The following is a 23235-nucleotide window of genomic DNA, read 5'->3' on the forward strand; positions in this document are numbered from 1 at the left end:
TGATACATTTTGTCAGTATCTGTACATGTAACTTCAGTTTTGTCTCAAACTACTTGTCTATTTATCATTTTAAATGGTAGCATGTGGTCAGAACAAGCCAGAAAGTGTTGGTGAATGGTTTGGTGTAAGCCTTAATATAGTTAATATTTATGTTACTAAAATTAACATATCATCTTCGTTACTAAAATTGATATATTCTTTGTTACTACAGCTAATATAGCATTCTTATTACTTAAGATAATGTTAACTTTCTTTCTACAGCTAATGTAACATTCTTTTTACTTCAGATATTATAAACTTTCTTTCTACAGCTAATTGTATCACATTTATCCTTACTATACTTCATATAACTTAATTCGTTACTGTTGTTGATATGACCTTAGTTGTTAATTTAACTGTATTTAAAAAAAAATTAATTTAAGAAATAAATAGGTACTACTATCTGGCATGGGTATCAATATTGATCCAGATAATGCGAAAAACTTTTTTCTCTCTTTATTTTTGGACAAAATTGTGATTTTTTTTTCATTTGATTATTTTAATAATTTGTCTTTTTATATTTGACTAAACTAGTTTGCTGATGTTTTCACATAATTTTCCAGGAGTCTATCATAACAACATTTAAAGAATACTTTTCGTAACATTTTAGCCTCTGATTTTGTTTTAATTTTATAATCATCTGTTTATGTTTTAAAAGCAGGAATGAAGATCTCCATCACAGCTTTTGGTCAACAGCTATAACACAAGATCTTAAAAGGAGACTCAATAAAAGAGGCATTGGTATGAAACATGGAAAGATCACATGAGCCAGGGATTCAATATATTATTACGTCCAGTGATTGGTCAAAGCTGTCCTATAGCTAGATGTAACACATACTGATTGGTACTGATTCTGACAACAAAAGGAACTCGAAAGCTGAACCGACCAAGAGATTGACCAGAGATTGACCAGAATCTAACAGAATCCCCAGTTGACTACACTAAATGATATTTGAAGAGGCTGGACACTGGTGCTGGTTGAAAAGAGTAGAAAGAGTAGCTGAGTCGACCAAGAGGTCAACCAGATGTCAATATAAATATAAAGAATAGAACCAATTTATTTGCACAGCTGATCGGGATAGTTGGCAGAAGAGCTTGGATATTGGTACGTTTGGAATAGACCAAAAATGATCCACGAGACACTACTTGTACAAAAGAAGGTAATGATCGGTTAGATGCTTCTTGTATAAAAGAAGGTAATGATCCATGAGACACTACTTGTACAAAAGAAGGTAATGATCCACGAGGCGCTACTTGTACAAAAGAAGGTAATGATCCATGAGACGATACTTGTACAAAAGAAGGTAGTGATCCACGAGACGCTACTTGTACCAAAGAAGGTAATGATCCACGAGACGATACTTGTACAAAAGAAGGTAATGATCCACGAGACGCTACTTGTACAAAAGAAGGTAATGATCCACGAGACACTACTTGTACAAAAGAAGGTAATGATCGGTTAGATGCTTGTATAAAAGAAGGTAATGATCCAAGAGACGCTACTTGTACAAAAGAAGGTAATGATCCATGAGACGATACTTGTACAAAAGAAGGTAATGATCCACGAGACGCTACTTGTACAAAAGAAGGTAATGATCCATGAGACGCTACTTGAACAAAAGAAGGTAATGATCCATGAGACACTACTTGTACAAAAGAAGGTAATGATCCGTCAGACACTACTTGTACAAAAGAAGGTAATGATCCACGAGATGATACTTGTACAAAAGAAGGTAATGATCCGTCAGACGCTACTTGTACAAAAGAAGGTAATGATCCACGAGACGCTACTTGTACAAAAGAAGGTAATGATCCATGAGACGCTTCTTGTACAAAAGAAGGTAGTTGAATAGGTCGTTCATCTGTAGTGATATGAACGCTGGAAAGAGAAGCTCAGTAAAACAAGAAAAAATCATTGGAAATACACCATGAAAATGCTCCCAGTTGTCGGTTGAAAATGATTCTTGAGATGCTATTTGTACAAAAAGATGGTAGAAAAAAGCTATATGGAGACCGAGACATTACGCAAGATGGCAAAATGACACTTGAAAGAGTAGCTGAATCGACCAAACATTGAATTGAATAGAATTGTAAGAATCACAACAGTTTGTTGTCGAAGCTGACCTGAGAGACGCTGCAAAAGAAGGTCGAAAAACTTAGAACATCGGAAAGATAACTGAATCGACCAAGAAATAAAAAATAGAACTGCAAGGTTCGCACGAGTTGGGCAGTCGAAACTGAATAATTAAAGAGAGAAAAGAAGAATGACGCTAGCTCATTGGTCAACACTTATCTGGAGAGAAGCTATGAAGGAGAGTAGTTAAATTGAAGACGGGTAAAGATTGGAGAAATAGTAGATGAGTAGTTTATTGGGCAAGATGCATCGGGGAAAGAATCTGCGCAAGACGGCAGACAAAAGAGGTTACACATTGGTATCGGTTGCACCGCTGGATGATTTTTCATCTTAAACGACCTGGAGATGGACAAGATATACACGTATATATAACGAACCGTACAAGTTGATTGGTGGGAAATGTTTTGGAGAAAAGCAACTGTACGCAAGGTTATAAAATCATTAATAATTTTATTGGCCAAAACTGATCTTGAGAGAATCATCAGGAGAAAAGCAATACCACTCTGGTCGGCTGAAGAGAACAACTGATGACGGAACCACTGAAGGGCCATTTATATATACATGTATAAGCTGACAACGGACTTGGCAGGAAGGATGTTTGACAACAGAATAAGCAGCAATGCATATGATGTCTGACGGATTTGGCATAGGTTCCCACAATGATATTCGCAAAGAAAAGCAGTTCCCAGTTGTTGCAATGCAACAGATCAAATTTAATCGCTTCGTTGCAAAAAACATCCTGAATCAAAAAGAAACTGCTGTTTTTCTATTAGCACTCAAACTGCAACAAAAGAACTATCCCGGAATATTTCAAAATCGGCAAATAGAAAATAACCGAAAGTTAACCAAAGATAAATTGGGCCAAGACAAAATCGAATACAAGACTACATCGTGATATGTCGGCAAGATGATAATTATACTAAAGGAATGGTACACTTCCACTCCTATATTAAATATTGTAAATTTAATGATAGTACGTACATAAATGCTAGTCCTCATTTTAAAAAAATGGTTAGAATTGGTCGTCAGTGAATTTATTCTGGAACTTGCATTAATAAAAAGGACGGAAGTTATGTAGATGTTCTCGGTTTGCCGAGTTTCTGATTGAATCGAATGAAATCTTTCGGCAGATTCTGCTATGTAGTCCATCTGTATTCAGACACACTTATTGTTCTCTGTTGGTAAATGGCGGCGCAGCTGTTGTGATGGTGTGACTTGATTATAATTAGCACCTGAAGATTTCCCTGGAATAACGCTATTAAAGAGGAAATATTAACATTTTTCAATAAAATGAAATGTAAACTTTGAATATTTTAAAGTAGATTTCGTCAAGCCCACACTTTATGCCGCATAAAAACACCACTGGTCATCATCACTGTGAATACCAGCGATATCTTCTACAAAGATCGCACGATCTTTTATGATATTGACAGTTGTTTTCTTGTAATTTAGGTAAAAGGTGGAAATTCCAACACTTCAATAAAAAGCTTATGAGCAATCGCCATATTAAAGGGGCATTCCTTCGTTCTGACAGAAACATGCAAAATTTTTATTAATGAAATCTTCGTCCGAATCAAGGATTGTATGTGTGTTTGTGCCTACAAGTAATGAAATGTACAGAAAAATGATGAATCGTACACAAGTACCGTCTGTCTTTGTGTTAATTAGTGATACTTCGGGGCGAATTAAGAATTTTAAGGACTTAATATTTGGAGAACTTCGGTTTACTTTGCGAGTATAACTGCCGTATTAATGTAAAGATTATGCATTTTGATACTTGGGGAATATACCTATTTTCTATCAAGATCCATTTTGACGACATAAACTTTATTCAAACGAAGGAATGCCCCTTTTAAAGCTGCAATAAATGGTGCGTCTTCGCCGAGAGAGAAGCAAATATGGTCGAAGGGAAGCGACTCTTGTTGATAAAGACTTGAAATTTAACTAGGCCTAACTGATGTATTCTGTCTAATCATAAACAAGCCTTTATGAAACATTTGTTGTTTTATTATTATAATTTTATTTTGGTGTGTACGCCTTAATTCTTCACAATAATAGTCTGTACAGTAAAACTTTTCATCTTTTAAAATACAACACGCTCGGGAAAGGATGAACCTTAAAAATTGAGATAAATTATCTTTGCGCCACCATTTTCATTGCTGCAAAAGATTGCTACGGCTTTTCATGATACTTTTCTCAATCTCTAGACTTTTTGGAGAAAACATGCAATTTTTCAAAAAAAACAAAAAGTGATCGACATTTCTCGGGAAATGATGAACCTTAACAATTGACATGAATTATCTTTGCGCCACCATTTTCTTTGACGCAAAAGATTGCTACGTCTTTTCATGATAATTTTCTCAATCTCTAGGCTTTTTCGAGAAAACAGTTAATTTTTCAAAAGAAATTTAAAAGTGATCGATATTTCAAAATAAGGATAAAAATGCAACAATTCTCTGTAAATATTAAGTGTTGAGTTGACGCGAAGGCTCGCATTTTAGTTGACAATCTTTATCTACAAGTAAGAATTTTATTTTTAGGAACATTTTTATTTCACCAAATTATTGAAATTCGAACATTTTTCAATAAAACTTTTTTGTCATGAATGGATTCGTATAACCTTTCTTGCAATGATAGCTTATACATATTAGATTATGGAATAAAAACAGTACCTCACCATGAAAATAGAAATGATACGATGCCATTTTTCTTCATATTTAATCTCCTCATTTTATTTCATTACGTTATTCTGTCGTATTCCTGATATCGATGACAAAAAATGGCTTCCGACTTCATTATCTTATGTATCCATGTGCTCACAGGGTAGGGGAGATAATTCTTCAAAAGTTCTACTCAAACGTAGGTCTGTTTGTTTACTCGGGAGGTAGCTTGCATCTTATGGGTGTTTCCTATCACATTAAGGGAGCGGGCGTATATAATTTGTGCAGATATGAAACCTGTGCTCATTCAATTCTTTCGTATTTTTAGTTCAAAGAGATGTACATGGTTGCGCTTATAAATTCCTATAATATACAAAGACAGAAAAGACGTGTTTAGTGATACGTTTGTAATCTATGGGATGTGCTTTATTGGTTATTTTAAGGTTCTGTTGGGAATATTTGTATTTGGCGTATTCTGGAAAATATGAATCAAAACCTTTTCAATTCGAATCTGAATAGAAGAGGCCCAATACTGAGGTCTAACACTCATGGTAATCTACTTAACTGTGACCCAAAAATTGGTTATTTACTAAGTAGAGAAATTAATTAAGCAGATTGTCTACATTCTGATGGCAGACTGCATATAGCAGACATGACGGAGAGAAAATTGAATTATAACCTGTATGGGTTTTAGGGCAGTATCTCTAGATCTGAATGCAGACATCAAAATTTCAGATTTTAAAAATTTTACTGATAATATAACTGCACTTTTTTGATAATTGTAAACAACTGATTTCCACTGGTTGTATAATGCCCGAAATCACCATTTACTGTAAAGCGCACATAAAAACCGAGAAACTAATAATAAAAAAAAAACGAAAACTGTTCAAACAGAAAGTTGTTTATTATAAGCAAATAAAGTATATATACTGAATTAATCAATAGATTGTCAAAATCCAAAAATTGTTTTGTTTTATAAAGGCAGGGACATACATACAGAAATTAGAAACTGTCTCTTTGTTAGTAAGACGTCACCAATGTGCAAGATGACATCAAGTTAACTACAGTACACTACCTTATTGTGAACCATTTTTCTCTAAAGATTCTAGTGCAATCATTTCAATTTTGAATCGGTAAAAAGCTGAATAAATTCCACATGCAGAGATTAATTTTTAAGACACTTTTTTTGTTACAGAGATATTAATCTAGTTTATTTCTTTGGAAGTTTTCTCCAAAGTTCTTCAGATTTCTTTCATTAACGAATCAATTAAAGGCTGAATACATTTACATTGCTTGATCAAGTTTAATAGCGAACAATTTTGAAAAAAGTTAACTTAATTTCACATCCATAGCAGATGCAATTTTACCAATGTCTGCTGGTAATATTGTAGTATTGATACAGTGACGTCGTAGTCATGTCTTCAAGGCTCGGTGCACAAATAAAAAAGCTCGCACTCTATCAGCCTCCAAATAAGTGAGAGACTCTAATCCCTATATGTTTGTCCCTGATATATAGTTTGCACTTAATCGTAAAATGCAAAGTTGACTCACAAAACTTAAGAGAGTTATTTGTCTCAACTACCTTGGTATCTCCAACCCTGATCACAATATATTGGAAGATATGTACAGACATATATTTGTCTCGGAAGCTTAATGTGATATTTTAAACACATAACAATGTATGGCCTGCATATTTAACATGTAAATTATACCAGAGACTTTTATAACTATATATATAGATATCTGATTATACCATGTAATAATCCCCGACACTAAACTAAAGTAGTTATACTTCACTGGAACATATTCATTGAACTGTGAGAGTCCAGTCTCGCAGTTTCATTTCTGATCCATTTCACAGTTGTGAAGCCCTCCGCTCGTTAGCCAGTAGAAAGTTCGTGCATCTTCACGTAGCTTAATGTGATATTTTAAACACATAACAATGTATGGCCTGCATATTTAACATGTAAATTATACCAGAGACTTATATAACTATATATATAGATATCTGATTATACCATGTAATAATCCCCGACACTAAACTAAAGTAGTTATACTTCACTGGAACATATTCATTGAACTGTGAGAGTCCAGTCTCGCAGTTTCATTTCTGATCCATTTCACAGTTGTGAAGCCCTCCGCTCGTTAGCCAGTAGAAAGTTCGTGCATCTTCACGTGATTCAAGTTACAACTTGAGTTAATTATGAAATGAGTGGAATGACCTGTTTATGTGTGATGACATGTATGTCTGTATGGTCAGGTATATCAAAAATGATCTATGTTTCAATATATGTATATTCTCTATCCATACGACGGCATTGAATAGTTGAAAAGATTCACTGAAGTGCCGACCCGAGGGAGAGTCGACTTTCACCCGTTTTCACTATGGCAGGAGTTCTGATGTTATTTGGCAAATATCAGGTTATGAAAGGCCGATAAAATGGCAGAAAGCTAAGGATAAAAGACGAATCTACTTTGATTATATCGGTTTTAATGTGTACATATGTCTAAAAGATCTTAAATCAGTTTCACCTTTTGTTCCTCTATAGTAATTATGGTTTCGCATACTTTATCCTGAGAAGACGGATGCGTTTCAGCAGATAGGGCGTAAGAATTGTACCTGAATTTTCTCTAACGTCTCCATGACGCTGCGTAATATTTTTGCCTTTACGTGAGCATTCCCCTCGTGAGGAAGGTTGTGGGCTTTGTCTCCTGGCCGAAGTAAATCTGTAAATGAAATTGCTTAGTTGGCGGTAAGAATTGGATGGCCTGTTGTTGGTATGATGCTACCGGGTGGTGTGTCGTACTAGCATATCTAGTCGTGGCATTTCAGCGTGATAACACTGTAAATACGTCCCTCAGTGGGGCGATCATTGATGTTAGTTGGTGAAGGAGGGCTACGTGTGGTATAGGATAGAGCGTGTGATGACACTTATATTCCGAAAATTTGAATGGACTGGTCAACGCAATTTAAGTGTTTTCTGATAAAAACGCCACCAAATGAGCATTGTATGAAAATATGAACATTGAAATTTTAGCAAAATAATCACATTTTCTATCATCTTTTCGATTTGGAATATTCAATGTCTACCCAGAGTTGTCGTTCCTTATATTCACCTGTTGATGACGGTGGCCATTTTTTGTTAGATGCGTTGAATTAAGGAGCGGTGATAATGTTGCGTTGTTCCTTTGTCGCGTTGTGGAGCTACAGAAGCAGTTGTTAACATGATATTGTTAAAGTTGACGTCCGATCCATTTTTGCTTCTGTACCTAGTTCTTGTGTTTACGCGCTAAGAAATCTTTCTGCGCATGCCACGCATGTTTTTTTGTTCTGTTTATTTGTGTTGATTTTTTTCGCTCCAAATCTTTATCTGTGAAAATTTCTTTTGTACCTTTTGACATTGAATCCGCATCTATCTTATTTCTGTTTTTTTTTTAAAGTTAAGTTAAAAAAAAGATTCGGTTAAAATTTCGAGTAATACTAACATATATCTAGATATAATCAACATTACTGTACAATGTGTATTAATATTTACCTATTTTCGGACTATCGGGCCTTCGGACTATCGAGCCTTCGGATTATCGAGGCTTCGGATTATCGGGCCTTCGAACTATCGAGCCTTCGGGCTATTCTGCATTCGGACTAAAGGGCATTCGGAATATAAGTGTGTCATCACGTGCTCTATCCCATACAACACGTAGCTGCGTAGCCTCCTATACCAACTAACCTCAAAATTCCATGCTGTCAAATCGTGGAATGTTGGATTCGAATGTTAGGAATGTTAATGGATATTAGTAGTTGCACTGTACATGACAAGTTGCAAAATGTACATGTACGTATCTTGCAATATTGAGTAGTTGTGCTGTACGTGTAGAACATGTACATGTACACAAATTTATTATTCTGTAATTATTTGACGGCCGCTGTCGGCCATCGTACAAATATCTGCGCAGGTGACGCACCCACTTTCTTGTTTTATATATATTCGATGATTTCATTGATAGATTTATATTCTATACTAATTCTTGGAAAATTGGCGACTTGTATGGAAACTGGTATATTTAAAGACATACTCAAATTTTAATTCGGTTTAGACATCAAATACATATTTTGTAGCAATAACAGCCTTTGTTGACTTGCCTGGTATATTCACAATACATATCGTGGCATATTGTACAATGCTAGTATTTCATATGTAAATATCTTCCGGGATAACGTTGTGTAAAAATTATTTTTCCGACATTGCCAGCAGTTTGCTCGATATTTAACAAAACAAAAACAAAAATAGTCCTTCATGGTCGCCACTTCATACAAGTATTATCAATTTAACAAACAAAACAACAAAGCCGGATGTTTGTGTAGACTGTCGCCCTATACACGTCTCGTTGAAACACTTCCCGATTTCCGTAGTGGGAGGACCACATGGTTATATCGGATTTTTTTCCCTACAACAATGGCGACCCGTACTAACTAATATTAATTTACACGTTATTTATACATTTTATGACATAACAGAAACTGTTCCTTAATTCTCCTGTAGCGATAGCTTGCTATCTGATGAGAGCCGAGAATGCTCTTGTGTAACATGATAATGTTTGGGCATATTGGTGCACCAACACACAGAGGTAAAAGTTCTCTATTACCAGCGTGTGACGCATATATAGTTGTGCATCCTTTGTGTACAATATCTACTTTAGTATCCTGTACGAGCGTCTTCATTTGTATAGTTTAGTTGACCTTTGAACCATGTCTCCAGTCTTATCAATGTTCCTTTACTTGAAGTAATTCCGCAATTCACTAGTAAGGTAATAATTTAAGGAATGTTTTTAAACTTTGATTGAAAATGCTTTCCTCTGGAATGCATTATGTTGAGTGACGTTTATGAAGCTTGACCCAGGAAGCTCTTGGTCAGTGACTTCTGTTTTTACTGCTAGAAAAAACCTTACTGGGGATTTCGCCATTCCACGTATGAGGAAATATTTTGGTGTACTTTCAGAGATACGGCGACATCAGGATGCAATGACTGTGTAACTAAGGTCATATTACGTCATATTTTTGAAGGGAGATTCGTTGCATGCTATTGCAAAATTAATACTGAACTGAAAAAATATTTGGCGTGATGGAAATTTTCTGGATGGATATAATTTATATGTAGCTTGATCTATGTGAAACAGACTTTATTATGACAAGTCGTTGGGGATGAAATGGGTCATTTATTGTTGATATTTATTGATATTGATAAATGAGTTCAATAACAGATTGTTACTCCTAAGTGTGAACTGTAAAGACCCAGATATCGATGATGCAAGTGTAGTTATATTTGGTGAGGAGTGGATAAGATGTTTGAATTAGACATTGTCAGCTAACAGGACTTCGCCTGGTGTTATTTGTAATGATCCATTATTTTGATCTGATTAGTACGTTCTTCTGATAGATAGGTGACGTAATTGTGCTTCCAAAATAATTTATTTTGTATCTTCCCTTTGAACACGCACTATGATGTATTGTACAAACTATAACATTAGGCTAATTATACTGTTTCTGTTATCTATTGACCTTGCGGGTCGAGAATTTGTGCCAAGTTCCTGTGTTTGTTTCATAGTGAATTTTATGAAATTTGTTGTAATATAAACATTATTAGACATTTTACATTTTCCATAATTTTGGACTTCTTCGATGTCTAATTTCTCTTTGTAAAAATGTTACACTTACAAATTATTTAATTACATCTCAACCAGCTGTCTGTCTTTTGAAAGTGATATGTATAATTCCCCTTTTCTCATTGTTATCGGATTAAACCGCGCAATATGTATGTACATTTACCTTTTGATGTTAATTGAGTTAATTAACTGGTCTGGCCAGGTATGACACCTAGCCTCGGACAAAGGTCAATTAAGCTTATTATCTCACCTGTCTGAAATGTGACCATCTGAGTACTAAAATGCCACCTGTCAATCATTTGTATTAACTCTAGCTTAAATACTATGTGTAAGGTTTTGTAAAATTAATTAGAACCTAGAGTTCGGACTGTACGGGTCGATTTTCGGATATTCCGTAAATCGCCTGCCGACTCCTAGAAAGTTTAGTGTAATAAATACTTTATCTTGGACCGTATTTTAACATCTTTGGATTTTATATATATTCTACAAAAATATTACAACGACGGGAAAAATCGTTGTGATAAATTGGTGCGAGAAACCGGAGTAACTTGCCACATTAATTTGTATAAGTCAAGTTACGTACAAGATTCCTGGAACCTCTACTGCCAAGCGATATTCCCACAAACAAGAGAAGAAACCGATCATCGGAATCACACGGAACTGGAACTACACCAAGACTGTGTTCGTCATATTTTGGAACTTTCCAGAATAACGTTATAACAGTAAGTCAGGATGACATCGTGCTATAGGTGTGGTAGAAACTTTAACTCTAACCACCTGATGCACTGTCCTGCAAAAGGATGTTACTGTTTTCTTTGTGGAAATGTTGGACATTTTTCAAGAATGTGTTTTGCACGGAGCAGACAATACAGCACAAATTGTGTTACAGGATCGTTTTCTTGGACCAGGCAGCGTCCACAAACGTATCGACGTCCTGTTCCTGTCCGCATATCTTCGGACAGCGAGTCTGTGGTGCAGGTAACGCATCAGAAAAGGAACAAATCTTCCTCTAAACGGCGACGAGATTCCGAAAGGCTCAGGAAATTCCGAGACACGAAACAAGTACTTTCTGTTTTACCATTTTATTATATTTCTACCGATGAATTTGACAACGAATTTCCGAAAGAATCTTCCATCACACATCAGATTACCAATCTCCAATCAAAACTTGTACGTGCAAAGTCAACAATTTCGACTATTTCTGTAAAGTGCGCGAAGCTTGAAGAAACAAACAGAATTCTAGAAGAGGAATGTACGCGTTTAAAAAGTGTCACCATCAACAATTACGTGTCCCAAATAAAAGAACTTGAAAAAGCTTTGGATAATAGAAAGAAAATAATGAAGAGCAAGGACGAGACAATAAACAGCCTTCACATAACAGCCAAAGAAAAAGAACAAACAAGTAGACAGATATCAAATTTAAAATCGAGGATTTCGGAGAAGGACGAGCAAGTCAAACAGAAACAACGGGTGATTTTGAGCCTACAAAATCAGCTTAGTGGATATCATGGTCAAACACAAAATAACAATTCACGACAGCAACGATCGCGCATATCTTTGGAGCAACGAACAGTTAACTTCCGGCCGAACTTTAGACATACAGTAGTGGACAGCTAAGATAGATATTAAACAAGTCGCGGGACGCGACTTTATAGGAGCCGGAGGGATATTTCATAGTGAATTTTATGAAATTTGTTGTAATATAAACATTATTAGACATTTTACATTTTCCATAATTTTGGACTTCTTCGATGTCTAATTTCTCTTTGTAAAAATGTTACACTTACAAATTATTTAATTACATCTCAACCAGCTGTCTGTCTTTTGAAAGTGATATCTATAATTCCCCTTTTCTCATTGTTATCGGATTAAACCGCGCAATATGTATGTACATTTACCTTTTGATGTTAATTGAGTTAATTAACTGGTCTGGCCAGGTATGACACCTAGCCTCGGACAAAGGTCAATTAAGCTTATTATCTCACCTGTCTGAAATGTGACCATCTGAGTACTAAAATGCCACCTGTCAATCAATTGTATTAACTCTAGCTTAAATACTATGTGTAAGGTTTTGTAAAATTAATTAGAACCTAGAGTTCGGACTGTACGGGTCGATTTTCGGATATTCCGTAAATCGCCTGCCGACTCCTAGAAAGTTTAGTGTAATAAATACTTTATCTTGGACCGTATTTTAACATCTTTGGATTTTATATATATTCTACAAAAATATTACAACGACGGGAAAAATCGTTGTGATATTTGTGTAACCAGACTGAATGTTGATGATCTTAACTATTAAGTTCGGTTAGTAAAATCTAAAGGGAAATAGACTATCTTATAGGAAAATTAAACATGTGGGCATTTTTCTGTTATATGGCTGGTTTCGATCATTTAACAAAAGATATATCGCTCACAAATATCATCTTAGTGGTAGTAAACTCGGTCTTTAACATGCATGCTTACTTATAAATGTTAGTTTAGTGATATCGGTTTGAAACTTTCCTTATTTTCTTGTATTTACAATGTCTACCAATAAAGACTAAAATTATTATTCTTACGAAGTATATATAAGTTTTTATATCACCATGAACAACTTAAGTCGTGGATGTATGATACAGATTTTCATAAATCTTAAGATATGTGTGTAAATTTAAAATACACTGATACTCTTGAACAAACCCTATTACACTGAATCAGTCGGTAAAACTTCCAACAATCGAGTGAATTTTATTTTTTGTCTAGACGGACTCTCGACAGGCGGAAGCAATACTAAAGTAATTTGAGTAGATATACAGACTGCTCGTAATTTGATGCCTCATCAATGGGAAGACCACGTGATTGTGTCAAATGTTTTTTTTTAAAGAAATGCATACGTGTTTTGTAGTGTAAACTGTACGGTATAAATTCCGTAACATCGTACAATATACATTCCAAAAAAAGTGTACAGTATATAATCTGTTGTACAATATACACTTAGAAACATTGTACAATATATAATCTGTTGTACAATGTACACTTCAAACATTTTACAGTACACAATCTGTTGTTGAATACATTCTCCGAAACATTGTACAGTATATAATCTGTTTTACAATGTTCACTCAAAACATTGTACAGTATATAATCTGTTGTACAATATACACTCAAAACATTTTACAGTATATAATCTGTTGTACAATATACACTCAAAACATTGTACAGTACATAATCTGTTGTACAATGTACACTCCAAACACTGTACAGTATATAATCTGTTGTACAATCTACACTCCCAAACAGTGTACAGTATATAATATGTTGTACAATGTACACTCCAAACAGTGTACAGTATATAATATGTTGTACAATGTACACTCCAAACAGTGTAGAGTATATAATCTGTTGTACAATATACACTCCCAAACACTGTACAGTATATAATCTGTTGTACAATGTACACTCAAAACATTGTACAGTACATAATCTGTTGTACAATGTACACTCCAAAACACTGTACAGTACATAATCTGTTGTACAATGTACACTCCCAAACACTGTACAGTATATAATCTGTTGTACAATGTACACTCCAAACAGTGGACAGTATATAATATGTTGTACAATGTACACTCCCAAACATTGTACAGTATATAATCTGTTGTACAATGTACACTCCAAACAGTGTACAGTATATAATATGTTGTACAATATACATTCCAAAACAGTGTACAGTATATAATCTGTTGTACAATGTACACTCCAAAACATTGTACAGTTTATAATCTGTTGTACACTGTACACTCCCAAACATTGTACAGTATATAATATGTTGTACAATATACACTCCAAAACAGTGTACAGTACATAATCTGTTGTACAATGTACACTCCAAAACACTGTACAGTATATAATCTGTTGTACAATGTACACTCCAAACAGTGGACAGTATATAATATGTTGTACAATGTACACTCCCAAACATTGTACAGTATATAATATGTTGTACAATATACACTCCAAAACAGTGTACAGTATATTATCTGTTGTACAATGTACACTCCAAAACATTGTACAGTATATAATATTTTGTACAATGTACACTCCAAACAGTGTACAGTATATAATCTGTTGTACAATGTACACTCCAAACAGTGTACAGTATATAATCTGTTGTACAATATACACTCCCAAACATTGTACAGTACATAATCTGTTGGACAATCTACACTACCAAACATTGTACGGTATATAATATGTTGTACAATGTACACTCCAAACAGTGTACAGTATATAATCTGTTGTACAATATACACTCCCAAACATTGTACAGTACATAATCTGTTGGACAATCTACACTACCAAACATTGTACGGTATATAATATGTTGTACAATGTACACTCCAAACAGTGTACAGTATATAATCTGTTGTTCAATATATACTCCCAGACATTGTACAGTTAGCATTCAGTATACAATATACTGGTACTTTCCGTATATTTGGTGTAGACAACAGAGAAATGCATCCGGGTTCCACACTGTTGGTGAAATATAGGTGAGTAAATAGATACAACTGGTAACGTACAATATAAGAATCAAGACATATGTGTAGTAAATTAGGTATGAGGTCATAATCTATCACAGATGGGGTCACGCCCTCAACACCAATCTGTTAAATTTTGTTGGTACACAACATACATCCTGTTGTGACGTATATCGCACGAGCGATAACTCTGTCTACAAAATGGTACCTGGTGCGATGGCGAAACAGGAAGACACTGAAAGAGGATTTTCCGACTTGCGGAAATATACCAGGAAGTATTTTCGCTTTTGTTCGAAGACACAGTAGCACAGATAGATGATGTTATGGAGGAGGTAAGTTTACCCTGGTAAATAGATCTAGAGAAAATATACGTTCACCTAAATTGGATTATATCGCGGACGAATGCTTTAGCAAATAGGGGAAAAACAGACGCATATAAACGTGCATCCAATGACCTGTATAATTTAACAATATCTATGCAAGCATTTCCTGGCATGTTATGACTAAGTCTTTCAACTCAATTACGAAACTACATTGTTACAAGATAGTGATAGCGTTGCGTACGGAAATACATGTACAGGTAAGGAAGTCGTTTTGTAACTTAGGTTATCCATGGTATATTCTCGACCAGATTGACAGGTATTCGATTTACCAATTTACTATTAAACATACAATTTTTTTAAATTATCTTATTAGCAAAATCGAAATAACATTTACTGTCTACGCCACTTTTCAGATTAGAACCAAAATCTTAAAGCTTCACTACCATGACGTTTTGATATTACATTAGCCGAGTATGATTATTGTAGAGTCAACCTTGTTTTTTTTTCGAACTCTGATAACCCTTCTTGGAAGTCAACATTCAGTTCGGACGGTAAGATTCTATGGAAAATATACTCGGATACACTGGATATCTCGAAGATTTCTTTTTGTCCTATTTACTTCGAGATAAAGAAGTTTGGCTGTATTTAAAAAAATGGAAGTAAAGTTACGATGTATTTAAATTGATGCTAAGAAAATGATCAAGCTTCTAGCTGTGAATGACCAAAAATAAATGTTTACTATTATATCAAATGGTATCAAACAGTCTGATATAACGTTTATCCTTATACATTAATTGAAACCGTATACTTACCGCAATTCCCCATTTCAATAGGATTATACACATGTCTATGAATTGAAGGGCGGCTAGCATAGTTGGTGTTAAAATCATATGTCGGAAGCAGAGTACTTAAAACATTATGTAATGTTACCCATGGACTATCGTGTCATTATACTCGAACATAACCAGTGAGAAGAGGTTTAATTATAGATTGTTTAAGAATCCGGATATAGTCATTAGATTAAAATGTTTCATCATATTTGAATAATGAATCGGCGTAATATCCACGCCCAGTTCATCATCTAACTTATCATTCTATATCTTTATTTTTAGGTCTGTGTTCATGTTCAGAAGACATTATGGATGAACGCGAACCCCTAATAAGTGTTCCCGCCAACAGATACCGACCACGTCATCTGTTTATCACTGTGACGCTTCTCCTGCTTTCTCTCGCATTTGAACTGTACGGACTGTTCATAACACAGTATGTTTACGAAAGCACTGCTACAAGACTATATCCGAACTCCACAACGTTCAAAGACAGACATGCGTCAATGTGTAGTGTTAACAAGACCTCCGAGAGTTTCCGAGAGAGGACGGTAGTGCAGCAGACGACAACTAAATGGGACATGTACAAGTCTATCGCGGAGGCTGTGCCAGCAATCCTCACGAGTAGTGTTCTTGGTTCGTTGAGTGACAGGTATGGACGTAGAAAGGTTCTGGTGGTTAATCTCTCTGTGATATTTCTAGGCTTTCTGTTTACAACTATCGGAGTTAAGTGTTCATTTAATATTTACCTCTTTGTACTTTTTGCCGCCATTAACAATATGGCCGGAGGTATCTATGGCGCATTGTCCATTGGTTTTGCATACGTTTCAGATATAACTGATTCAGGGAAGCCCAGGAGTTTGTTTATCACCTTGTTAGAGGCTTCCATTGGACTTGGAATGACCGTGTCCGGACTAATCTCCGGATATATTATCGAGAAGTTTGGTTACTTTTATACCAGTTTGTGTTCGTGTTTGCTGTTATTTGTTGGATTACTTGTCGTACTGTTTCTTCTGCCAGAATCTCTTCCCAACATGGCGGACTCCACCGGAAATACCACCGTACAGTCTCACACAGCCGCCACTACCGTCAGTAGCAACAGCACAGACGCCATTGGCAGGGAAAATAACACAGATAATGTTGACAGAAGAAAAAACTGTGCGGCAAAAACATGTAACACAGTCAAGGCGTCGTTTGAATTCTACTTCCGGTCGTCTGATAAAAGATTTGTATACATCGTGTGCGGCATCATTTTTGTGTTGGCGTGCTTTTCCAGACTAGGAAAGGGCAGAATTGAGATATTATATGCACTTAACGCCCCGTTTTGTTGGTCTCCAGTTAAGATAGGACATTTTACATCTATATCAGTGGCATCTAGTATGGTTGTCGGCATAGCAGCCATCAAACTACTACAACGATTCTTTGTGGAGGAAGTCATTGCCATTTTGAGTGCCATATCTAATACTACATCTTGTATATTAGAAGCGTTTGCATTCAACGACCTGACCCTTTTCTTAGGTAAGTTATATGTCTTGATTGTTTGTTTCTTTGCTGGTTTTATCGCTCCGTGAACAGCCGCGGTCATTTTGAGGCGAGATCTTCTTGAAGTAGCTGGTGGCTACCTCACTGAACAACATGCGGGAAGCCTGTGGCATTCCATCCAAATCAATAAAGGTAAAGTGTCTTGCTCAAGTACACAACCACGACAGCACAGATCGGCCCGTTTCTTGGCTACCCGAGAAACACAAACGGACACGAGTAAGGAGCGTCGAAACCACGCGCTCCGGATCTTTCCCCTGAGATTACGTGGCCTTCGCTCTAGCCGAATGAGCTATCGCGGCCTCGTTATGGGTTTGGAGGATACCATAAACATTTGCATATTGACGTCCTTTCGGTACACCTATCTTTGTTCTTGTCATCCGTACAAATCCATATGTTGATGATATTTAACCCTTGTTTCATCGAATTAGAATTAAGCCTGTGTTTGAATGTCGGGGTTTCTCTGAACTTTCTCACGATACGACTCCTGATATGATGTATGTATATCTGTTACAGTTCCTTTGTTAGCCGTGTTATGATGTATGTATATCTGTTACAGTTCCTTTGTTAGCCGTGTTATGGTGTATGTATATCTGTTACAGTTCCTTTGTTAGCCGTGTTATGGTGTATGTATATCTGTTACAGTTCCTTTGTTTGTCGTGTTATGGTGTATGTATATCTGTTACAGTTCCTTTGTTAGCCGTGTTATGGTGTATGTATATCTGTTACAGTTCCTTTGTTAGCCGTGTTATGATGTATGTATATCTGTTACAGTTCCTTTGTTAGCCGTGTTATGGTGTATGTATATCTGTTACAGTTCCTTTGTTAGCCCCGTTATGATGTATGTATATCTGTTACAGTTCCTTTGTTAGCCGTGTTATGGTGTATGTATATCTGTTACAGTTCCTTTGTTAGCCCCGTTATGATGTATATATATCTGTTACAGTTCCTTTGTTAGCCGTGTTATGATGTATGTGTATCTGTTACAGTTCCTTTGTTAGCCGTGTTATGATGTATGTATATCTGTTACAGTTCCTTTGTTAGCCGTGTTATGGTGTATGTGTATCTGTTACAGTTCCTTTGTTAGCCGTGTTATGGTGTATGTATATCTGTTACAGTTCCTTTGTTAGCCGTGTTATGGTGTATGTATATCTGTTACAGTTCCTTTGTTAGCCGTGTTATGGTGTATATATATCTGTTACAGTTCCTTTGTTAGCCGTGTTATAATGTATGTGTATCTGTTACAGTTCCTTTGTTAGCCGTGTTATGATGTATGTATATCTGTTACAGTTCCTTTGTTAGCCGTGTTATGATGTATGTGTATCTGTTACAGTTCCTTTGTTAGCCGTGTTATGGTGTATGTGTATCTGTTACAGTTCCTTTGTTAGCCGTGTTATGATGTATGTATATATGTTACAGTTCCTTTGTTAGCCGTATTATGGTGTATGTGTATCTGTTACAGTTCCTTTGTTAGCCGTGTTATGGTGTATGTATATCTGTTACAGTTCCTTTGTTAGCCGTGTTATGATGTATGTATATCTGTTACAGTTCCTTTGTTAGCCCCGTTATGGTGTATGTATATCTGTTACAGTTCCTTTGTTAGCCGTGTTATGATGTATGTATATTTGTTACAGTTCCTTTGTTAGCCGTGTTATGGTGTATGTGTATCTGTTACAGTTCCTTTGTTAGCCCCGTTATGATGTATGTATATCTGTTACAGTTCCTTTGTTAGCCGTGTTATGATGTATGTATATCTGTTACAGTTCCTTTGTTAGCCCCGTTATGATGTATGTGTATCTGTTACAGTTCCTTTGTTAGCCGTGTTATGGTGTATGTATATCTGTTACAGTTCCTTTGTTAGCCCCGTTATGATGTATGTATATCTGTTACAGTTCCTTTGTTAGCCGTGTTATGGTGTATGTATATCTGTTACAGTTCCTTTGTTAGCCGTGTTATGATGTATGTATATCTGTTACAGTTCCTTTGTTAGCCCCGTTATGATGTATGTATATCTGTTACAGTTCCTTTGTTAGCCGTGTTATGGTGTATGTATATCTGTTACAGTTCCTTTGTTAGCCGTGTTATGATGTATGTGTATCTGTTACAGTTCCTTTGTTAGCCGTGTTATGATGTATGTGTATCTGTTACAGTTCCTTTGTTAGCCCCGTTATGATGTATGTGTATCTGTTACAGTTCCTTTGTTAGCCGTGTTATGATGTATGTGTATCTGTTACAGTTCCTTTGTTAGCCGTGTTATGATGTATGTATATCTGTTACAGTTCCTTTGTTAGCCGTGTTATGATGTATGTGTATCTGTTACAGTTCCTTTGTTAGCCGTGTTATGATGTATGTATCTGTTACAGTTCCTTTGTTAGCCGTGTTATGATGTATGTGTATCTGTTACAGTTCCTTTGTTAGTCGTGTTATGGTGTATGTGTATCTGTTACAGTTCCTTTGTTAGCCGTGTTATGATGTATGTATATCTGTTACAGTTCCTTTGTTAGTCGTGTTATGATGTATGTGTATCTGTTACAGTTCCTTTGTTAGCCGTGTTATGATGTATGTATATCTGTTACAGTTCCTTTGTTAGCCCCGTTATGATGTATGTGTATCTGTTACAGTTCCTTTGTTAGCCGTGTTATGGTGTATGTGTATCTGTTACAGTTCCTTTGTTAGCCGTGTTATGGTGTATGTGTATCTGTTACAGTTCCTTTGTTAGCCGTGTTATGATGTATGTGTATCTGTTACAGTTCCTTTGTTAGCCGTGTTATGATGTATGTATATCTGTTACAGTTCCTTTGTTAGCCGTGTTATGATGTATGTATATCTGTTACAGTTCCTTTGTTAGCCGTGTTCGGAGTACTGACCATCCCGATGATGAGAGCTATCCTGTCCAAAATGACGCCGCCTCACAAACAAGGTACATGTACATTCTTATTTGGAAAGATTTCTTCAACACAAAAAGCGATTAAAAACTGTTTGCTTGCCTTCGAAAGCTCCTGTTTCTTGTGTAAAGAGTGTCAATTACGGAGATAGGACAACCGTTCACTATTCGACGTTGGGAGGAAAGTGTTAAGTCAGCCGTCAAAATGTCAGACGCATTTTCGTTCTATTGACAGAAGTCCAAAAATGCAGACAATCTGAGGGACGGTTGATGTATGTAAAATAACTAAATCAAGGAACTTGATTATATATACACTGTACCCACAATAGTCAGTATAAAACTGACATAATTGTGTATTTAATTATGAAATTTGAGAGTATTTACAAGAACCTTACGTAGTATTTTTTTTTTTTTTTTTTTGTGATTTTATTACTAGTCTTATAAAGTAAGCAGACTTATCATTGTATCGATGTAAACCTTTTATACCACCAGGTGCCTTGTTCGCCGGGATCGCTGCCATGGAGATATGTGTGAGTTTGACAATCAATGTCGTAGTGAAGATCGTTTACATGAACACCATCGAGACGTTCCGAGGGACGGCATTCCTTATGTATGCTGGATTCTCTTTACTCTCCATAGGCCTTCTGGTGTAAGTATTAAAATTGTATTAAAACTTGATTTCTTGAATTCTAATCAATAATAAAAGTTGACAGTTTTTCTGCCTGTAATATCAATGCGTGTCCAATGTTTAAGCATGAAATTATCTTTTTGAATTTTTGTCCATTTACACGCCGTGTATTTTAAAAGTAATACATGTTTGTTTCCATAGAATTTATCGCTGTATGAAAACCCGAGGAAGGGCTTGGTGAATTTTGATGTTGCACAGTGGTATAGACTACGGGGAGGAGGGGAGGAGGGCTTCGTCCTTACCTGGACGTCGCGACGGATAAATACAAGCCGTGTGTGATTTTTCCTCTATTACATGTACGAAATGTATGCTAATAATAAACTTACGCTACGAACGAATTGAGAAGATTTTCTTTTTAAACGGTTCATTTGTAGTGCAGACCTGGATATAGTTCAGATTATGTGTTTGACCATTCGTTCCAGTTTTGTACATATTGTGTTTTGTGATGTCGCAAAACATTTTGCACCTTGCTATCCAGATTTTGACATTTCTTTGGACTTACTTTGTATAACCCCTTTTTACAGAGTTATGCCCCTTTATGTAAAAAATGATTACTAGCTTGTCCGGCTATGCATTTGCTTTGTTTTCAATGGATTTTACTAAAATGTGGTATGTAGTTAGAGGACCTTATGAGGCTTAGCTCTATGCAAAGATTTTGCCTTATTATCAGTTCTAATAGAGTTATGCCCCTTTTTCATTAAAAACGAGTAAAATTTTGTTCGGCTATGCATTCACTTAGTTCTTACCTCAACATAGAACACGTTTGATTTGGTTATAGTACCATAAATAGGCAGCTTCACAAAGTATCCAAACCAATCATGGAAAAGCGGGGGGTATACTTGTCACCCCCTAGGTGACAGCTCTAGTTTTGTATGTGTATGCAGAGAAATGAAATGAGGGGTGGATGGTTTGGTTTATTTTGTTTAAGGTCCTATCAACAGCCAGGGCCATTTAAGGGCGTGCCAGGTTTTGGAGGTGGAGGAAAACCGGAGTACCAGGAGAAAAACCACTGACCTACGGTCAGTACCAGTCAACTGCCCCATGTGGGTTTCGAACTCGCGATCCAGAGGTGGAGGGCTAGGGATAAAATGGGTGGATGGGTACCATATCATGATATACAGTTAAGTGTATGGGCAATTTAAGTCCGTCATTTAACGATGTCTGGGTGGTTAAATTGTCCTGTTTTAAACGACGAGCCTTGTACAGCATTTAGAATGATAATTTGTGTTGACACCCTATTCTGCACGCTTGGAACACGTTTACATAATGTCAATATGTGTTCAATAACCATACGTATATTACCATGGTCCATTGGACAAAGTAATACCTTACCTGTGGGAAGGGTTGTAAAGAAAGAAATAAATGCCAAAAACCTGAGATCTACATTATATTGAGTTGCATTACCGTAAGACGTCGATTTAGGATGATTTGCAGCAAGAAGCGATGTTTTTATAACGGCATATAAGGGATAGCAGGTCTAACATGTGTAGATATATTATTTATATATTTAGGCTTCAAAGTGCAGTTGTAGTTATGAAAATTCCAGTAAAATCGAATTGGATTTAATATAAATAATGCTTTCAACTGTACCGGTGGTCATAACATAGCACGACATTTGTTCTAGAGTTAAGTTAAAAGTTTGAATAACAATGATTATCATTATACTAAGGTAGGGGTCAGAGTTCAGAACCTTAACTACCAGGAAACTGTGTTCATGTGACAACCCAGGCATTTTCAAGTTTGATTAAATGTTTATTTACATATTTACAAGTAATATAAATTACAAACATAAAACCAGTTTAACTTAAAATAACATCAAAAATAGTAAATGCTTAAGTAAAAACGTATTACAAGAAAGTTCAATATTATAAGATTAATCATGACATTACAAAGGAAGTTTATTTACAAGTTTATTCTCCTGGATAGAGCATAAAACACTTGTAGTACACCAATACTCGGA

The 23235-nt window shown here is 35.8% G+C and overlaps 1 protein-coding gene across 1 annotated transcript; it reads left to right on the forward strand.

The window, feature by feature from the left end:
* Positions 1-16475: 16475 nt before the first annotated feature.
* Positions 16476-21613, forward strand: LOC117322626 (solute carrier family 46 member 3-like). The gene is made up of 4 exons (XM_033877565.1): positions 16476-17682; positions 20540-20623; positions 21080-21236; positions 21417-21613. The coding sequence occupies exons 1-4, from the start codon at positions 16476-16478 to the stop codon at positions 21454-21456; spliced, it is 1488 nt and encodes a 495-aa protein (XP_033733456.1). The 3' UTR covers positions 21457-21613.
* Positions 21614-23235: the final 1622 nt, after the last annotated feature.

This window comes from Pecten maximus, chromosome 3 (genome assembly GCF_902652985.1).
Source record: "Pecten maximus chromosome 3, xPecMax1.1, whole genome shotgun sequence".
In the NCBI taxonomy this organism is placed as follows: Eukaryota; Metazoa; Mollusca; class Bivalvia; order Pectinida; family Pectinidae; genus Pecten; species Pecten maximus.

What these genes read in the sequence shown, in the direction of transcription:
- LOC117322626 (XM_033877565.1), top strand. Translation starts at nt 16,476, where the DNA reads ATGGATGAACGCGAACCCCTAATAAGTGTTCCCGCCAACAGATACCGA. An exon ending in CGACCTGACCCTTTTCTTAG is followed by an intron (nt 17,683 to 20,539) that starts GTAAGTTATATG and finishes TATCTGTTACAG; the next exon opens with TTCCTTTGTTAGCCGTGTTC. An exon ending in CTCTCCATAGGCCTTCTGGT is followed by an intron (nt 21,237 to 21,416) that starts GTAAGTATTAAA and finishes TTGTTTCCATAG; the next exon opens with AATTTATCGCTGTATGAAAA.